The sequence below is a fragment of the Rattus rattus genome, chromosome 1 (assembly GCF_011064425.1).
Source record: "Rattus rattus isolate New Zealand chromosome 1, Rrattus_CSIRO_v1, whole genome shotgun sequence".
Taxonomy (NCBI): Eukaryota; Metazoa; Chordata; class Mammalia; order Rodentia; family Muridae; genus Rattus; species Rattus rattus.
In genome coordinates, this window is record NC_046154.1 from 24,510,274 (window position 1) to 24,526,600 (window position 16,327).

Genomic DNA, 16,327 nt, shown 5'->3' on the forward strand with positions numbered 1-16,327 from the left:
AGATCCTGCTTGAAGTTGTTTTGTATTAGGCCCTGTGCCTATTCTCTACCTTCGTGTGTTTCAGAGCTATTTAGAAAACTTCTTCCTTTTCACATTCTTACTGTATACCGATAGGTGTCTCTGGTAGAGGAAGTGTACTGGGACTGTCGTATAGCTTCATCAGGTTGAAACTGTCAGAAAATGCATGAGCTGATTGAATCTGTCATAGACCGAGGGCTGGAAAGTCACGTGGATTTCTAAGCATTTCTTTGAAGACTCCTGAAACTCCTCAGAGCTGGTCGTTACCTCCGATGCACAGCAGTCCTTGGTCTCTCAGTGCCAGGATTGTGTCTGGCCACCAGGCCCCTGGAAAGCTGCCTTTGTAGACTGACGCCCATGCTTCCACATCTTGAGCTTACGTGGTTGGTGTTGTACTTGGTTCTTTTTGGCTTTTTTGAGCCAGGTCCCATTTAACCCAGACTGGTGTCAGACTCACTTTATAGTTTAAGATGACCTTGATCTCCCTCAGCATCCTGCCTCTAGGTCCTGAGTGCCTCTTACAGACCTGTGTGTCGCACCCAGCCTTCATCTTGTTACTTGTTTATTTAAAGATTTCCTTTTATTTGTGTTTCTCTGCGTGCATGCACATGCGTTTGCTGAGACCAGAAGAGGAGATCATTGGATCCCCTGGGGCTAGAATGAGCAGTCCAGTGTTGGGAACCAAACTCCTGAAGAGCAGGAAATGCCCTTACCTACCTGTTGAGCATTTCTCCAGCCCTGTATCTTTTCTTTGAAGAGACAAAGTTCTGTCCTTGTATTATTTTCAGCTTCACTTTTGTTTATTTGTTTTTGAGACAGGGCTTCTCTGTCTAGCCCTAGCAGGCCTTATTAGACTTCTGCCTGCTTGTGCCTTCTGAGCGTTGGGATTAAAGGCATGTGCTGCCACCACTGCCTGGCTAAAATTTTCAGTTTTAAACGAAAAGGATTTTTTACTCAAAATAGACAAGGCTCCAAATTCATTACTGTTCTTTCAGCAACTATTGCAAAGCCTGTTGCTCACTTGAAGAAAGTGTAAATGGAACTACTCTGTACAATGGCACAGTAGGCACGCGTAGGAAAGTTTCCATTGGTGGACTGTGGAGTCAGCCCCCCACGCCTCTTTCAGCTTTCAAGGGTGCATGTGTATCTCAGTTTTTGATGCATTGGAACAATCAGTTTTGATGGTGAACAAGGTTATAGTAATTAATGTATGTGGGTAACACTGTCCTTTCTAACTGTCCTGACTTCTGTGCTGGGCCATGTGCATGTTAGTGACTCTGCACCTGGCCTTTCCCTGGACTCTAACAGTACCTTCCTTAGAAAGTAACTTTTAGCTTCCAAATGCTTTCGTGTATCACTGCCATTTTAGTTATGAAAGTCTTTTAAGTGACTACTGTAGGGTTACAGGAACTGTCCCATTACTTTTTATAATAACTGGTTTCTCTTGTAGCATGTGGACTTAGAATTGACATCTGTATGTTCCTGTTGGCAAGAGACAATTGAAGCCTGAGGGTGATGAAAATGTTTTTTATTTTATAGTCATCGAGTCCAATGGATCAGATGGGAAAGATGAGACCTCAGCCGTATGGTGGGACTAACCCATACTCACAACAACAGGGACCTCCTTCAGGACCGCAACAAGGACATGGGTACCCAGGGCAGCCATATGGGTCCCAGACTCCACAGCGGTACCCGATGACCATGCAGGGCCGGGCTCAGAGTGCCATGGGTAGCCTCTCTTATGCACAGCAGGTATTTGATTGATTCCCTTGACACTTTTTTGCTGTCCACAATTTATGTTTGAGGTATAGGATCAGAATGGTTTCCAGGCATCTTGCTATGCACATGGCCTTGCTGGCTTAACTGCTAATAAGGACAAGGTTCTCCAAACCGTTCCATGTCTGTCTTAGTTCTCAGCATAGCTTGGATTTAACCCAGTATACCTCAGTGCCTGTCGTCCCTTGACCTTGCCGGTCTTCCCTTGGGAGATGAAATGGTACAAAGGCCACAGCTGAGCACCTGCTTCTGCTACTGCGGTACCATCTGTGCCGCTTGCCTTGTGGTGAGGAGGCCCTTCTCCTTTCTCACAGTGTAGCTGTCCTCAGACACACCAGAAGAGGGTATCAGCTCCCATCACAGATGGTTGTGAGCCACCATGTGGTTGCTGGGAATTGAACTCAGGACCTCTGGATGAGCAGTCAGTGCTCTTAACCACTGAACCATCTCCCCAGCCCGCTCCTGAATAATTTTAAAATGAAGACTAAATGAACGAGCAGCAGGGTAGCTTAGTGATTTGTATATTATCCAGACTACTAAACACTGGGTCTTCAATTGTATGAACCAAGCGCCTAGTGTCTCTTTATGGTAGTTAGGAAAAAAATTATTATTTTTTTTTCCGGAGCTGGAGACCGAACCCGGGGCCTTGTGCTTGCTAGGCAAGCGCTCTACCGCTGAGCTAAATCCCCAACCCCAGGAAAAAATTCTTAACAAAACCAATCTAGGCCAGGATGAAAAGAGCAGGCTCACTGGGGAATAACTGTTGTTGAGTGCATATGAGTTGTGTGAGTATTAACTAGCATCAGTTCATGAGTGAATTCAGCCTTACGTTTAAAGAGTCTGGCCATTCTTTATGGCTTAGTTCCTAGAGGGGTGGTAGAAGGATGGACCCTGAGATGTGGCTTGACTGCTCTCCACACCTAACTTCATGGAGGTGACTCACTCTAAAAGGTTGTTTTCTTTCCTACAGATTCCACCTTACGGACAGCAAGGCCCCAGTGCCTATGGTCAGCAGGGCCAGACTCCGTACTATAACCAGCAAAGTCCTCACCCCCAGCAGCAGCAGCAGCCACCTTACTCCCAGCAGCCACCGTCTCAGACCCCTCATGCCCAGCCTTCATATCAGCAGCAGCCGCAGACTCAGCAACCACAGCTTCAGTCCTCTCAGCCTCCATATTCCCAGCAGCCTTCCCAGCCTCCACATCAGCAGTCCCAAACTCCATACCCCTCCCAGCAGTCCACGACACAACAGCACCCCCAGAGCCAGCCCCCCTACTCACAGCCACAGGCACAGGCTCCCTACCAGCAGCAGCAACCTCAGCAGCCAGCATCCTCGACGCTCTCCCAGCAGGCTGCGTACCCTCAGCCCCAGCCTCAGCAGTCCCAGCAAACTGCCTATTCCCAGCAGCGCTTCCCTCCACCACAGGTGAGACGCTCTTGCTCTTGCTCTGCATGGACTCAGCCCGAAGCCTCACAGCTTGGCGTTTTGAGAGCTTTACCATATGCAAAATCAATTAAACTCTGGGTAAATGTGCTAGCAGGTTTTGGTTGTTTTTAAAATTAATTGGGGAGGGGGCTGGAGAGATGGTTCAGTGGTTAAGAGCGCTGACTGCTCTTCCAGAGGTCCTGAGTTCAAATCCCAGCAACCACATGGTGGCTCACAACCATCTATAATGAGATCTGATGCCCTCTTCTGGTGTGTCTGAGGACAGCTACAGTGTGCTTATATAAATAAAATAAATAAATCTTTAAAATTAATCGGATCCATTCATTGATAAGACACTAAACTTTCAGTTAGATTTCTGCCTTTAACTCTAAGAAATGGCTCCTCTGGGGTAATAGTAAATAGAAAACAATTCCATCAAATTCCACTGTTGAGATGGATTTGTTTGGAAGTTTTGTTTGTTTTTTGTTTTGAGATAATGCCTCAAATGCAGGCCACACTGAATTTACCATCCTCTTGCATCGGCCTGGCTAGTGATGGGATCACTACCGTATCAGGCTCACTCTTAACATCCTGAAGAACCATTGCTTACGTTTTTGTCTCTGCAAATAATACAAGCAGTTGTGCTTCTCCCCTGCGTAAGATAACGGCACAGCTCTCCCACCCTCAAGTGCACTTGCCTGGTCTCTTATTCTCGTTTGAATGGGTGTTTTGCCTGTATGTGTGCTTGTTTACTTTTTGTGTACTCGATGCCCGTAGAAGCCAGGAAACTATGCTAGAGCCTCTATAACAAACGTTCAGGGGGTTGGGGATTTAGCTCAGTGGTAGAGCGTTTGCCTAGCAAGCGCAAAGCCCTGGGTTCGGTCCCCAGCTCCGAAAAAAAGAAAAGGAAAAAAAGTTCAGATAGCTGTGAGTTGTGAGCCTTTATGTGGATCCTGGGAACTGAACCTGGATCTACAAGGAAAACAGGCTTCTTTGTCTCTGCAGTTGCAGCCCGGTTAGTTGGTCGGTCTCTTTTCTTGTTTTGGGGCAGGGTTTCTGTGTAACCTTGGCTGCTGTTGAATAGAGACCAGCCTGCCTCTGTCTCCCACGTGCTGAGTTTAAAGGTGTGCGCTGCCATTCGGAGCAGCCCTCACAGCTCCTTTGTGTTTCCTTACAGGAGCTTTCTCAAGATTCATTTGGGTCTCAGGCATCCTCAGCCCCCTCGATGACCTCCAGCAAGGGAGGGCAAGAAGATATGAACCTGAGTCTTCAGTCAAGACCCTCCAGCTTGCCTGTGAGTATCTCCAAGATCTGTAAGGGGGGTGGAGTAGAGAGGAACTAATCCTAAACCAGGTTTCACGTGTCTCGGTGGCATTGATCTGAGATGTTCAAAATTCTGAGTGGGAATTCATAGACTTGACTTTGTAGAACATGTTTTGTCTGTTTATCCAGGGATAGGTTGTGATTTGTGTGTAGGGTTATTTGTTTTTGAGACAGTCTCCAATTTCCTGGTTTAATTTTCACTCTACGTGTTCCTAAAGCTGCCCTCAATTCCTGACCCTCTGCTCCTTAGGCTCGTATGTGGACCGCCAAACCCAGTGTTTGCTCTGTTCTTTTGCTTGTCAGGGGCTTACTGTGCAACCCTGCCTGGCCTCACACTCCCCTCCCTCTGCCTTCACTCACTGCATTTGTTTTGTTTTCTAAAAGTTTTGGGCCTCTTATTCATAAAGTAATTAATAATATAAGGGTCAGAGAAAATGTAGATGTTCAAAGGGCTGTTATCTATCACAGTGCAAAAATAATTGCAAAAAAATTAACCTTATTTTCAGTTTTACTTTCATGGGTTTTAGACTCAATACATTCCTGTGTACCACATGCATGCTCGGTGCCCTCGGAGACCAGAACAAAATGTTGTTAGATCCCGTGGGACTAGGGTTTCAAATGGTTGTTAGTCGCTTTGGGTGTCGGCAGTCAAGCCCAGGTCTTCTGCAAGAGCATCCAGAGCTCTTTACTGCTGAACCAGCTCTCTTAGCATTAGTTCAAGAGCTAGGACCTGCGTGTATTGAAGCTTGCATTGTAGCACTGAGTGTGAGTTGAGCAGAAGTGTTTTTTCTGGTGATGGTTTTGTTTGAATGTGTGCTTTTATCTACTAGAGTGTTTGATACCTAAATACTTGGTTAGGGAATCAAATGTCTGCTTGTGGGATCTACTGACCAGACTCTGAGAAAGGCATTGTTCTCTCTAGAGGCGGCCTGTCAGGATGGTTCCCTTACTACTTACTGAGCTTGATGAACTGATTTTTTCTAACCTTACATGTGTGCTGTAACACCGGTATAACAACAGCACTCGATAATGTATGTTTGAAAAATATGTGTCTGCATCCTAATTCTACTATCTTTCATCTTGTAGCAAAGTCACATCACTTTTCTGGGCCTTCATTTTCATATCTGAGATGACCCTATGCTGCTTTAGATGGTGGTGATTAATATTGCTGGTTAAGAGAGAACATTTGATGTATGGTGACATACTGTCCTGTAGTCATCTTGGGTACAGGAACTGCTTGATACCTATTGTGGGAATGTTTGCTCATGGCCCTACAACAGTTATGCATAGTCTAATCCTCTGAAAGTAAATTTCATGGCCAGAAATTAAATAGGTTTCTTTCAGATCTCATAAGTTGGTAGGTAGAAAATTTGCCATTGTAAATTCTGTTTCTGTTAGAAGTTGGGAGTTCAATCACATAGGAACTCTCGAGTTTTACGGTGGCTTATATAAGCCTATAATCCTAGTACTGGCGAACCTTAGTTGAAGGCCACCCTTGGTTCCAGCGAGTCTGTCTCAGACGGTTGAGTTTGTGCAGTTTGCTGTGTGGGGCATGGCATCTGGTCTTATTTTTTGTTGTCAGTTATTTTTTTGAAGCAGAGTTTCCGTGTGGCTATTGTTCTCCTGCCTTATCTGTTGTGCGCAGTTAATTTCAGTGCCCTGTTGTAGTAGAGTGTCAGGAGCTCAGATTGATGGATTTCTGTCAGCGTTATGAATTGCTGACCTTCAAAAGGTTTCTTGATTCTGGTGACTCTTTAGTTATGGGGTTTCTCTTTGTCATCCAGGTTAGCCTTGATCTGATGACCTTTTGATTGAAAAATATTTTATATTTTTCTGAAAGAGTATAGGCAGGCATGTTAATCTGTTTTCTACAGACTGAAGTTAACCTTCCATGAGTCAGGAAGAGTTGTGTTTCTGAGATCCGAAGGAAGAGTACTGTTTCCAGGTTTAGGTTTCTATTATGGAACCTGGCAAAGCAGCTGAGTAGCTCTGTGGTGGAAGACTCCATATAGGTGAGCGGTCAGGCACCTGTGGCTTGTTCGCCTTTTTTTTTTTTTTAATTAAAAAAAACAAAAACAAAAACAAAGCAAACAGGTGCTGGCGTAGGCCTCAGCTGGTTCTAAAATGGCAAAAGTGGTTATTCTTTTTTTTTTTTTTTTTTTTTTTTTTTTTTTTGGTTTGGGGAAAGATTTACCTAGTGAGGGTAGGAAACAGTCACATCTGAAGAAGTAAGAAGTCAGAGTTTCTACAAGACTCTTTTCTTTCCTTAGCCGCTATAAAAAGGAGGTGTAAGTCTGCTAGTTATCTTAGTCCAGTGTCTAGAACACCACAACCAGAAGCAATTTGGAGGGGAAAGGATTCAGTTCAGAGTATAGTTTATAGCCCATCCTGATGAGAAGTTCAGAGAAGGAGCTCAGCATGGGAGGCATGGAAGGACACATGGGGTGGCAGCACCCACAGTGGACTGCACCCCTCACATGGGTCAAGTCTGCGAGCTCCCCAGCAGCTGTTTAACAAAGACATTTTCTCACCTGAGGCGCCTCTCCCCAGATGACGCTTATGTCAGGTTGACGAAACACTAACCGAGCCACTGTGGCATCCCTTCCCTAAAAGGGGACAGTTCTGAGGCTGGCTCCAGAGCTGGGCTGGCTGATCGGATAGTTCCTCTCCATTTGCGATCTTTGTTCATTCATTTGAGGAATTTTTTCTCAGATAATAATATCAAAATCATCTAGAAGCAATTACCTGGCATTTAATGAATTTAATGAGTTGATTTTTCTTGTGTGTGTGTGTGTGTGTGTGTGTGTGTGTGTGTGTGTGTGTGTGTGTGTGTTTTGCCTACATGTATGTCTTTCATCACGTGCACACAGTGCCTGCAGATATTTTAAAAAAAGGTCATTATGTCCCCTGGGACTGAAGTTACAGGCAATTGTGAGCATTCATGTAGGTGCTGGGAATTGAACTTGGGTCCTCTGGAAGAGCAGTCAGTGTTCTTAGCTAGTTGCCGAGCCAGCTCTGCAACTGGTGAGTTAACTTTTCACTGATTTTAATATAAAATCTAAAACCTAGTATGCCATTACCCAGGCAACAGAAACAGTGATTGTTGTCCCCTTAACAACACTTTCTAATTGTAGGTCTAAAGTAAGGCATTGTTTGTCAAGCTCCTTGTGTGACCATGGACAGCACTTAGACCCTCATGTTTTCACCCTTGCACATAGCATGCCCATTTCTCAACGGCTTCTCTACTCTTCCTCTTCTACTCTGGTCCATACCTTTAAAGGTCATTTCCTCAAGTGCAAAGGTATCATAAGTAACTGCTATGATGGCTTCACAAGCAAGTGCAGTTTTTTGTTGACTGGAGAAAATCCCTGTAATATGTAGATGTAAACAAGCATAGCAAATAATTCAGTGTCTGGAAAGAAGATACCCATCCTTAGAGACCAGGGTGCAAAGTCATGCATGCATAGCTTTCTGGGCTCACTTATCCATCCTAACCTAGAAAAGTATAGTCCATTTGTTCAAACAGCAGCTTCTGGGGAGTAGGCAGCTTGTCAGGGGCCCCCATGCCTTGTATTCATATGATACGAATCTAAGACCAGTGGTTTTTACCTGCTACATGTTAAAGAGTAGCAGGTAAAAAACGGACATGTTCTTCCTATCTTATCTTTCTGTTTTTCTCTTTTTAATTTTATTTCATGTACGTTGGAGTGAATGGGGGTGTCAGATCCCTGGAACAGGAGTTACAGACAGTTGTAAACTGCCATGTGGGGGCTGGGAATTGAACCTGTGTCCTCTGGAAGAGCAGCCAGTGCTTACAACCTCTAGATGGGGTTTCAAACAGGCCCCAAACTCAAATCCACCTGGCTCTGCTTCTCAAGTGCTGGGATTAAAGGCATAGGCCGCTACTGCCTGGCCCAAGGTTATTTTTATAATTTTCTTTGTATTTGGAAAGATCTCTGTAGCCTAGACCAGCCTGGAACTCACTGTGTAGCCCAGGTTCCCAAATGCTTGGATTATATCCACAAGCCATTGTGCCTAGCTTAAGTTAATGTATTTAGCACGTGTTTACTTCAGGCTGACTTGATGCCTTGATTATCACTGTCATGGTACCTAGCATGTGTTATTGGCTCTCAACTTACCTAGCATGTGTTATTGGCTCTCAACTTACTGAGAAAGTGAGCCTGGAAACTGCCCATAATAAAGAATTAGTGAAAAGGGGGGCCCTGGAAATGAAGCCGGGTGGGATGTTGGGCTGCTGGAGGGAGGGGAAAAGGGAGTAATGTTGTGATTAAATTTTAATTCCCTAAAGGAAGCAAATACCAACAACATTGCTGTGTATACTGTATGGGATGGCTTGGTCCTATTACTAGGTTGTTTTCAATGCTAGATCACGGCAGACGGGACAGGCCCGGACTCCTGGTTTCCAGAGTATTTTTTTTAGGAAGTGAGGCTACGATGTAGTATCCATCCTGTGAATTAGCTGCTAGTTTATGTCAAGACAGTGCTTGTAAGGGGCAGGTGAGGCCTTTAATTTCCTCCTGGGGGCAGAATTGTAAGAGAGTGTCCTAAAAACTGAAGTCTGACTTGTGATTAACTTGGAGCTGTGGTGCTGTTTGTTTTTTGAAGGAAGAGGATGGGTGCTTAAGACAGGGTCTCACTATGTGTATAGCCTTAGATGACCTGGAACTCACAGAGATTCACCTGCTTCTGCCTTGTGTGTTCTGGAATTAAAGTCATGTGACATCACTGGCTGGGTTGTAAAAGATTCTATTTGGGCAATCCTGCATACCTATCAAGCACTCACAACAGCCCGTGCCTGCAGCTCCAGGGAGTTCGGCCCTCTTCTGACCTCGCTTCTCCCTGCATATACACTCCCTGCATATACACGCTCATGATGCACGCACATTCTTTTGGGCATGCGACTCTCTCTCTGTCTCTGTGTCTGTGTCTGAGTTTCTGTTCTCTTCAGCTAAACGTGGTACTTGGTATATACTTGTAGCCTCAGGTCTGGGGTGGTTGAATAGGTCTATGCATGGAGGATATCTAAAGAGGCCTTACCTTTTCATTGATGGGGGTATTTGGTTGTTTTAAGAGCTATTTCGACAAGTGTGGTGGTTTCCCAGAATAATGTATACTTGTCCCCGGAGCTGAGGACCGAACTCAGGGCCTTGCGCTTGCTAGGCAAGCGTTCTACTACTGAGCTAAATCCCCAACCCGTATTTTAAACAGGGACACTTTCATGAACTTCTGTTTAGACTTGAAACTGTGCTGGTGATGAGACATGGAAAATGGGTACAAGAATGCAAGCCCCATTGAGTGAGGGAAGATAGAGTTAACTTTGTCATTTTTAGCCTGCATTAAAAATTATCTGTCAATTAATGAAAATAAATATTACTGAGCCCTACTTGAAAGATTGATTCATTGGGTATGTATGCAAAGTTTGCAATTTTTTTAAGTTGGTATTGATGGTTCTAGTTTACATGAGACACTGACCTTTAAAACTAGTCTAGGTGGCCACTGTAGCAGCTTTGAGAGAGATGGGGACTTAGACTGCTGATTGATTGTCTTGGGATTTGGAGGGCGGATGGTGAGTTGAAATAGAGAAGGCAGCTGGGTGGTGGTGGCACACGTCTTTACTCCCAGCACTCGGGGGCAGAGGCAGGAGAATCTCTGTTGGAGGCTAGCCTGGTCTACAGAGTGAATTCTAGTACAGGCAAGGTTACACAGAGAGATCCTGCCTCAAATAGCCAAGAAAGTGAAAGAGAGGGGTTAAAGAAAAGGGAGGAAGAAGGGCATGGAGAAGAGTGAAAGAAGACTTGGCTGGGGAGTCTCAGATAATGTAAACGGCTTACCGTACAATAAGCACAGGGCCTGAGTCTGAGCTCTGGTGGCCATGAAACTGAGCCAGGAATAGTGGACAGTGCTTACAAAACTAATGCTGGGAGGTGCTGTCAAAAGGATGCGGTCTTCCTCATCCAGCCAGTTCTAGCCAGGGAGAGACCTTAATCTCTAACCAAGGTGAACAACACCTGCTGAAGTTCAACCCAGGCTGTTCTCTGGACTCTCTGCTCCCCTTCATGACACCCCAGCTTAGACAGACTGCCCTGAAGCTGCGACCTTGGAGGGTAGCCCTCACTGCATAGCCACCCAGGAGCTCTTCTGCCCAATGGGCCCCTAAGTTACAATCTACCTAAGAGATTTCGAAAGGCCGACAGGTGTTGTAGCAGAGAATTGCACAGCCGTGACCTGATCAGTCCCCAGACATTGGCTGAAGCACAAGGGGGTTTCTGCAGAACCGTCCTCTGCTCTTCACAGCTGTGCTGTGGCACGAGAGACAAGCCTTTGTCTCCTGTTTTCTCCATTTCCCTTCTTCCCTCTTCCAGGTCTCTGTTAACCTCTCACTGGTGTCTTGCTTAGTTTTTGTTTTTTCCCCTTTCCCTTCAAGTTTATCTTTAATAGTTTACCAGAGGGGTGCGGAAAGGGACCTGGTCATGTTACTGCCTGCTGCTTTAAACCTCTTGACTGACTGACTGTTGTCTATAGGTTTAGTGCTGTGACATATAAGGTCCTTCATGTTCTGAAGGATAGGGTGGACATGTGGACATGTCTAGTGTGTTAGACACAAAGTCTCACTCCATAGCACAGGCTGGTCTTGAGTTCCCCATCTCCTCAGCCTCTCCATGACTGGGTCTGCAGACACACATGCCCAGGGTTGAGAAAGGGTTGTTTATTTAAAAAAAAAAAAATGTGTATGAGTGTTTGTCTACATACATGTATATATGTGCAGCACATGGGTCCCTGGTGCCTGCCATGGCCAGAGGAGGTTGTCCCTGTGGAGTTGTGGGAGCTGGCAGGTGAATGAGACCTTGCAAGAGCAGCAAGTGCTCTCCCTGGTGGGCGCCGGCCCCCTTGTCCTCTATTGGGTGTATTTTTCCCAGGTAAGTTAGCTCCCTGTCTCTGGAGAGAAGCCTGGAGCACTTGGTGACGCTGCCCCTGCTTGCTGAGTCAGTGATTCGTGTGTGTCTGCGTAGGTGAGCCTTGGTGGCATGCGCTCTTTATGTCATCTCAACCATTCGGCAGACCAAGGCAAAGGGCTTCCAAGTTCAAGAAGCGCCCAGATAACTCAGTGAGACCCTATCTCAAAAGAGCCAGCTGGGCGTGGTTGTGTACACCATTACTCCCAGTACTTGGGATGCAGAGGCAGTCAGATCTCTGAGTTCAAGGCCAGCCTGGTCTACTTAGAAAGTTCCAGGATGACTGGGACTGTTATACAGAGAAACCCTGTCTCAAAAAAAAAATGATGGACGGATAGAGAGAAGGAGGAGTCTCTATAGTGAGTTCTACAAGTCGAGTATGCACTGGAGGTAGATGAACCTGAGGTAAGAAAAAGTCTAGCAAGGCCAGAGGTCACTAAGAGTGCACTGAAGACATTCAGGCTCCGACAGGTTCCTAGAGTGAGTTGTACTGCAGAGGATGAACATTAGACCATAGGCGTTGAGCTTGGGGTTTCCTTTAAATTGTTGCTATTCTCTATGGCTTGGAAAGGCCAGGGTCTGAGATCAAGGGAGTAAAAGTTAAACTGTTATATTTAATTCTGGTGAGAGGTACAAGGGTCTGCCCCCTCTATCAAATTGCATGGTCTTGTTCAGGAAAGAATTTCCCAAGTTTGAAAATAGATGTACCGTACTTGGTGCAAAATGTAAAGACATTGATTGATAAGATCTTTCTAAGGGAGAGAGAAGAGAGGGAAATGATCTCATCACCTAAGTCTAACAGGGGAAACTCATTGTTGAGTCCAAGTTAAGTGTCATTTTCTGGTTTAGAATAATTAGCTTTAGTAAGATGTCCGGAGACATGTCTAATTACTAGTCAGAGATGAAAGACTAAAGCTCTGACAAGACTAACTCAGGTAGTGCTGGAGAGCTGTCTTGCTTGATAGTTAATAGTTAAACCATGAAATGAAGTAGACCTTAGAGGCTATGATTAGAGTATAGAGAACGGAGCCAGATGGAGCCCTGAACAATGCCTGTAGTCACAGGTGGAGGCCGCCAGCAGAGATGGAGAGATCGGCATAGGACCAGGACTGGATATTTCGGGAGCCAAAGGAGAAGAGAAAACAGTCTGTATCAAGCTTATATCAAGGAAAACAGACAGGTGGTTTGTCATGAAGCATTTTTATTGGGATCTTTTCTACATAGGCAATGGAAATGAACAAAGGGAGGAATGGCAGGACAGCCTTGTCTGTCCCTTCGACTCTCTTCCTCTATCTCAGACAGCCCTGGCGGGCTTGAAACCTACTGATCATCCTGCGGCTGCCTCCTGGGTCCTGCAGTACGCCGTGCACTACACGTGCAGTGAGGAGAACTGTTAATAGGTACTGAGCAGGAGAGCTGGCGGGGTCAGCCCAAGTCCCCTGCCCCACAGTGGAAGAGGAAAGGGTAATGGTGCTGGAGTAGGGGAGAAAAAGAAAACCGGCTTAGATTATGGAGGTCATTCTTCTCTGTCTGAGAACTTGGGTTAAAAGGCTGCTGTTGAAGATCTGAATCTTGGGTCCCTACTTGGCGGGCATGGGTCTATTTATTAAAGTCAAGTCTGACAGGACCAGAGGCTGGCTGGCTGGCTGGCTGGCTGGCTGGCTGGCTGGCTGGCTGGCTTGGTTGGTTGGTTGGTTGGTTGGTTGGTTGGTTTCTCTCTCTCTCTCTCTCTCTCTCTCTCTCTCTCTCTTTTCTTTCTTTTCTTTCTTTCTTTCTTTCTTTCTTTCTGTTAATTCCTTTTTTGTTTTGTGTGTAGTCCTGATTGTCCTGGACTTGCTTCGTAGACCAGGGTGGTCTGAAGCTCAGAGAGATCAGCCCGCCTCTGCCTCCAAAGGGCTGGGATTGAAGGCACACACCACCATACCTGGTTCTTTTACCTCTTGAAGTTTTAACCATCTTTAGATAGCACTGAGCGGGTCTGGGAAGGTGGCTCTAGCCACCTGCAGACAGCTACAGTATATTGAACTGTACCCATTCCTGTGTCATGTGAAAAATACAATGTTCAGAGTCAGAACTTGGCTCTAACTCTCATATTTCAAATGAAACATTTCCTTTATCATGCCACCCATATAATACTGCCATAGATGATCTAGTCATTTGCTGTTTGTTGAGAAGAGACCCTTCTATGTTTCAGTGTTTTGCATTTTCTCCCCCCCCCCCCGGGGGCTAGGGACCGAACCCAGCACCTTACGCTTCCTAGGCAAACGCTCTACCACTGAGCCAAATCCCCAACCCCTTGTTTTGCATTTTCTTAATGATTGTTTATTTTTATTCTACATATATCTGCGTTTTGCATGTATTTCTGTGTAAGGATGTTGGATACCCTGGAATTGGAGTTACAAACTGTTGTGACCTGCCATGTGGGTGCTGGGAATTGAACCCTAGTCCTCTGAAAGGACAGCTGGTACTCTTAACCACTGCGCCGTCTCTCCAGCCACTGTCTTGGAATGTATTACTTTATGTGTAGGGGTGGTTTTGTATGTGCATCTGTGTACCACATGAGTGCTGTGTATGCCAGCTACCTGCAGAAGCCAGGAGGATGTGCACAGGCCCCGTTGGACTGGAATTACAAATGGTTGTGAGGTACCATGTCCTGCCAGAGAACAGCCAATGTTCCTAAGTTTTGAGCCGCTCCTGGTCTTACCTCAGCCTTCACTCAGATCTTCCTTCCTCTACATCAGTGTTGGCATTACAGGGATGAGCCACCATGCCATCTACAGTCCAGTCATGCTCTGCAGTATAAAGTATCAGTAGGCCTGTCCTTGGGTGGGAAGGACAGTAAATGGATTTCGCTTTTTAGAAATTGGATTTGTTTGTTAAGTCTGTGCCCATGCATTCCCAAATACCACATTGCTTTGTGGGGGTCAGAACAGTTTTTGGAATTTCCACTAAGTGGACCAGAAATCTAATTCAGACCCCTCAGGCTGAGCCATCTTTCTGGCCTCCCTTTCACTTTTGTTTGTAAGTCACAGGTGAGGAGATGTAAATGGGCGACTGGGGAGCTGTCCCCCAGGGTAAGCCATCAGGATGACTTGGGGAGGAGTCATCTAGAGAGCTTCAGAGAATAGGCCTGGCTAGGGTTTGGGTCCTCACTGCCTGGGTTTTGGATAGCAGTGAGCCCTCCCTGTCTTAGACAACTTCTGGTCTGGAACAAAGCCCCCTGGTTAATGCTAAATTAAACCCGCTCTCTACTACTCAGAATATCATCTGTGGAATTGCCGGAGGATGCAGACAGTTCTACCTGCCCTATCCCTGATCTGTTGGCCTTTCTTCTTTTTCCTTTTGAGACGATAATGTAATTACATCATTTCCCCTTCTTCCCTCCGAACCTTCCCACATATCACCCTCCTTTGATGTATTTCAGATGTGCATCTTCTTTCCGATTACTTGCTGTTAGATGTGTGTCTGTATCTATACTGAAGAAAATGAAAGGGGAAAGGAATGTGACCGGTCCTGCTGGGGTAGAGGAGAAAGTTTATTATAGATGTGTGGGAGAACACAGCCAAAGCCAGGCACCTCGGAGAGTGACCGTTTGAGCTGGGGAGAGGGGAAACCAGGGAACCAGAAGAAGCAGCAGCCAGGAGGTCCAAAGTTAACAAAATTACAAAGAGCTAGTAACCAAAATCATTATAGATTATACAGTGAAGAGCAGCTCAGCCTGTTGGGTTGGAGAAATCAGGATAAAGGACAGGGTATGCTGGCCAGGAGGACCTTGTAGCTGGTAGGGTGAACCTGGCTGCCAGGTCCACTTTGATATGTTAAGTAACAGGCACCTCGGCCAGTTGACCCTTGTATGTATGTATAGATGGATGGATTTATTTGTTTGTTTATAAATTCAACCTACTCAGTCTATGTAATGTTGCTTGTATGGCTTTGCTTGTTTTGTTTGAGACAGGGTTTCTCTGTATACCTGGAACTCACTCTGTAGCTCTGACAGGCAGAGAACTCACAGATTTTCTGTCTCTGCTTCCTAGAGTACTGGGGCTAAAGGTGTGTCCCATCATCACCTGCCTGTATATGTTTTCTAGATTTTTTTTATTTTGCATTTTTGTGTATTTTATGTATGAGTGCTCTGTTCACATTTATGCCTGCATGCCAAAAAAGGACATCAAATCCCATTATAGATTGTGGTAGGCTGCCATGTGGGTGCTGGGAATTGAACTCAGGACCTCTGGAAGAGCAGCCGGTGCTCTTAACCACTGAGCCATCTCTCCAGCCCTATATGTATATTTTCAGGAGTGGAATTCGGCATTGGATCACCAGCTGCTGTGTTCTTCCATGGAGAAGTCCGTATTTCTTCCTGCTCCTTAGTTGCTGGTGGTTCTTCGTCTTAGGTCCCCCTTCCATGTTAGCATGCCTGGTGGTGCAGTCCTTGTCTGGTCTCGTTTCAGCAGCCATTTTGATGAGACATATCTCAAGCCAGTTCCCTGCTCCTCTGTGCTCACAGCCTTTCTGCCTTAGGAAGAAGGCTGTGTCATAGACGTCTGGGTCCTTTAGGACTGCTTTGTTTGTTTAGTCAGGGTCTCACTCTGCAGCCTTGGGTGACATGAAACTCAGAGATGGGGTGGGTAGTTACCTCTTCCCTGCTTCTGCCTCTAAGTCCTTGAATTACAGGTGTGCACCTCTGTGCCTGACTGGTATTACTCTAGACACCTTAAGTTATCCATGAGTCTAATGACTTAAAAGCCCAGAGTTAGGAATTTTCAAAGAAAATGAGGAAATACCAGGCTGGGAACTTGAATGTACAGTA

General features: G+C 45.7%; 1 protein-coding gene across 4 annotated transcripts in view; it reads left to right on the forward strand.

The window, feature by feature from the left end:
• Positions 1-16,327, forward strand: part of Arid1a (AT-rich interaction domain 1A) — a 73,371-nt gene that overhangs the window by 29,080 nt on the left and 27,964 nt on the right. For all 4 annotated transcript variants that reach the window (XM_032896510.1, XM_032896512.1, XM_032896513.1 and 1 more), the window contains exons 2-4: positions 1,558-1,770; positions 2,765-3,220; positions 4,398-4,514. In XM_032896510.1, the coding sequence (XP_032752401.1) occupies positions 1,558-1,770; positions 2,765-3,220; positions 4,398-4,514 (786 nt within the window). The remainder of the gene's footprint in view (positions 1-1,557; positions 1,771-2,764; positions 3,221-4,397; positions 4,515-16,327) is intronic.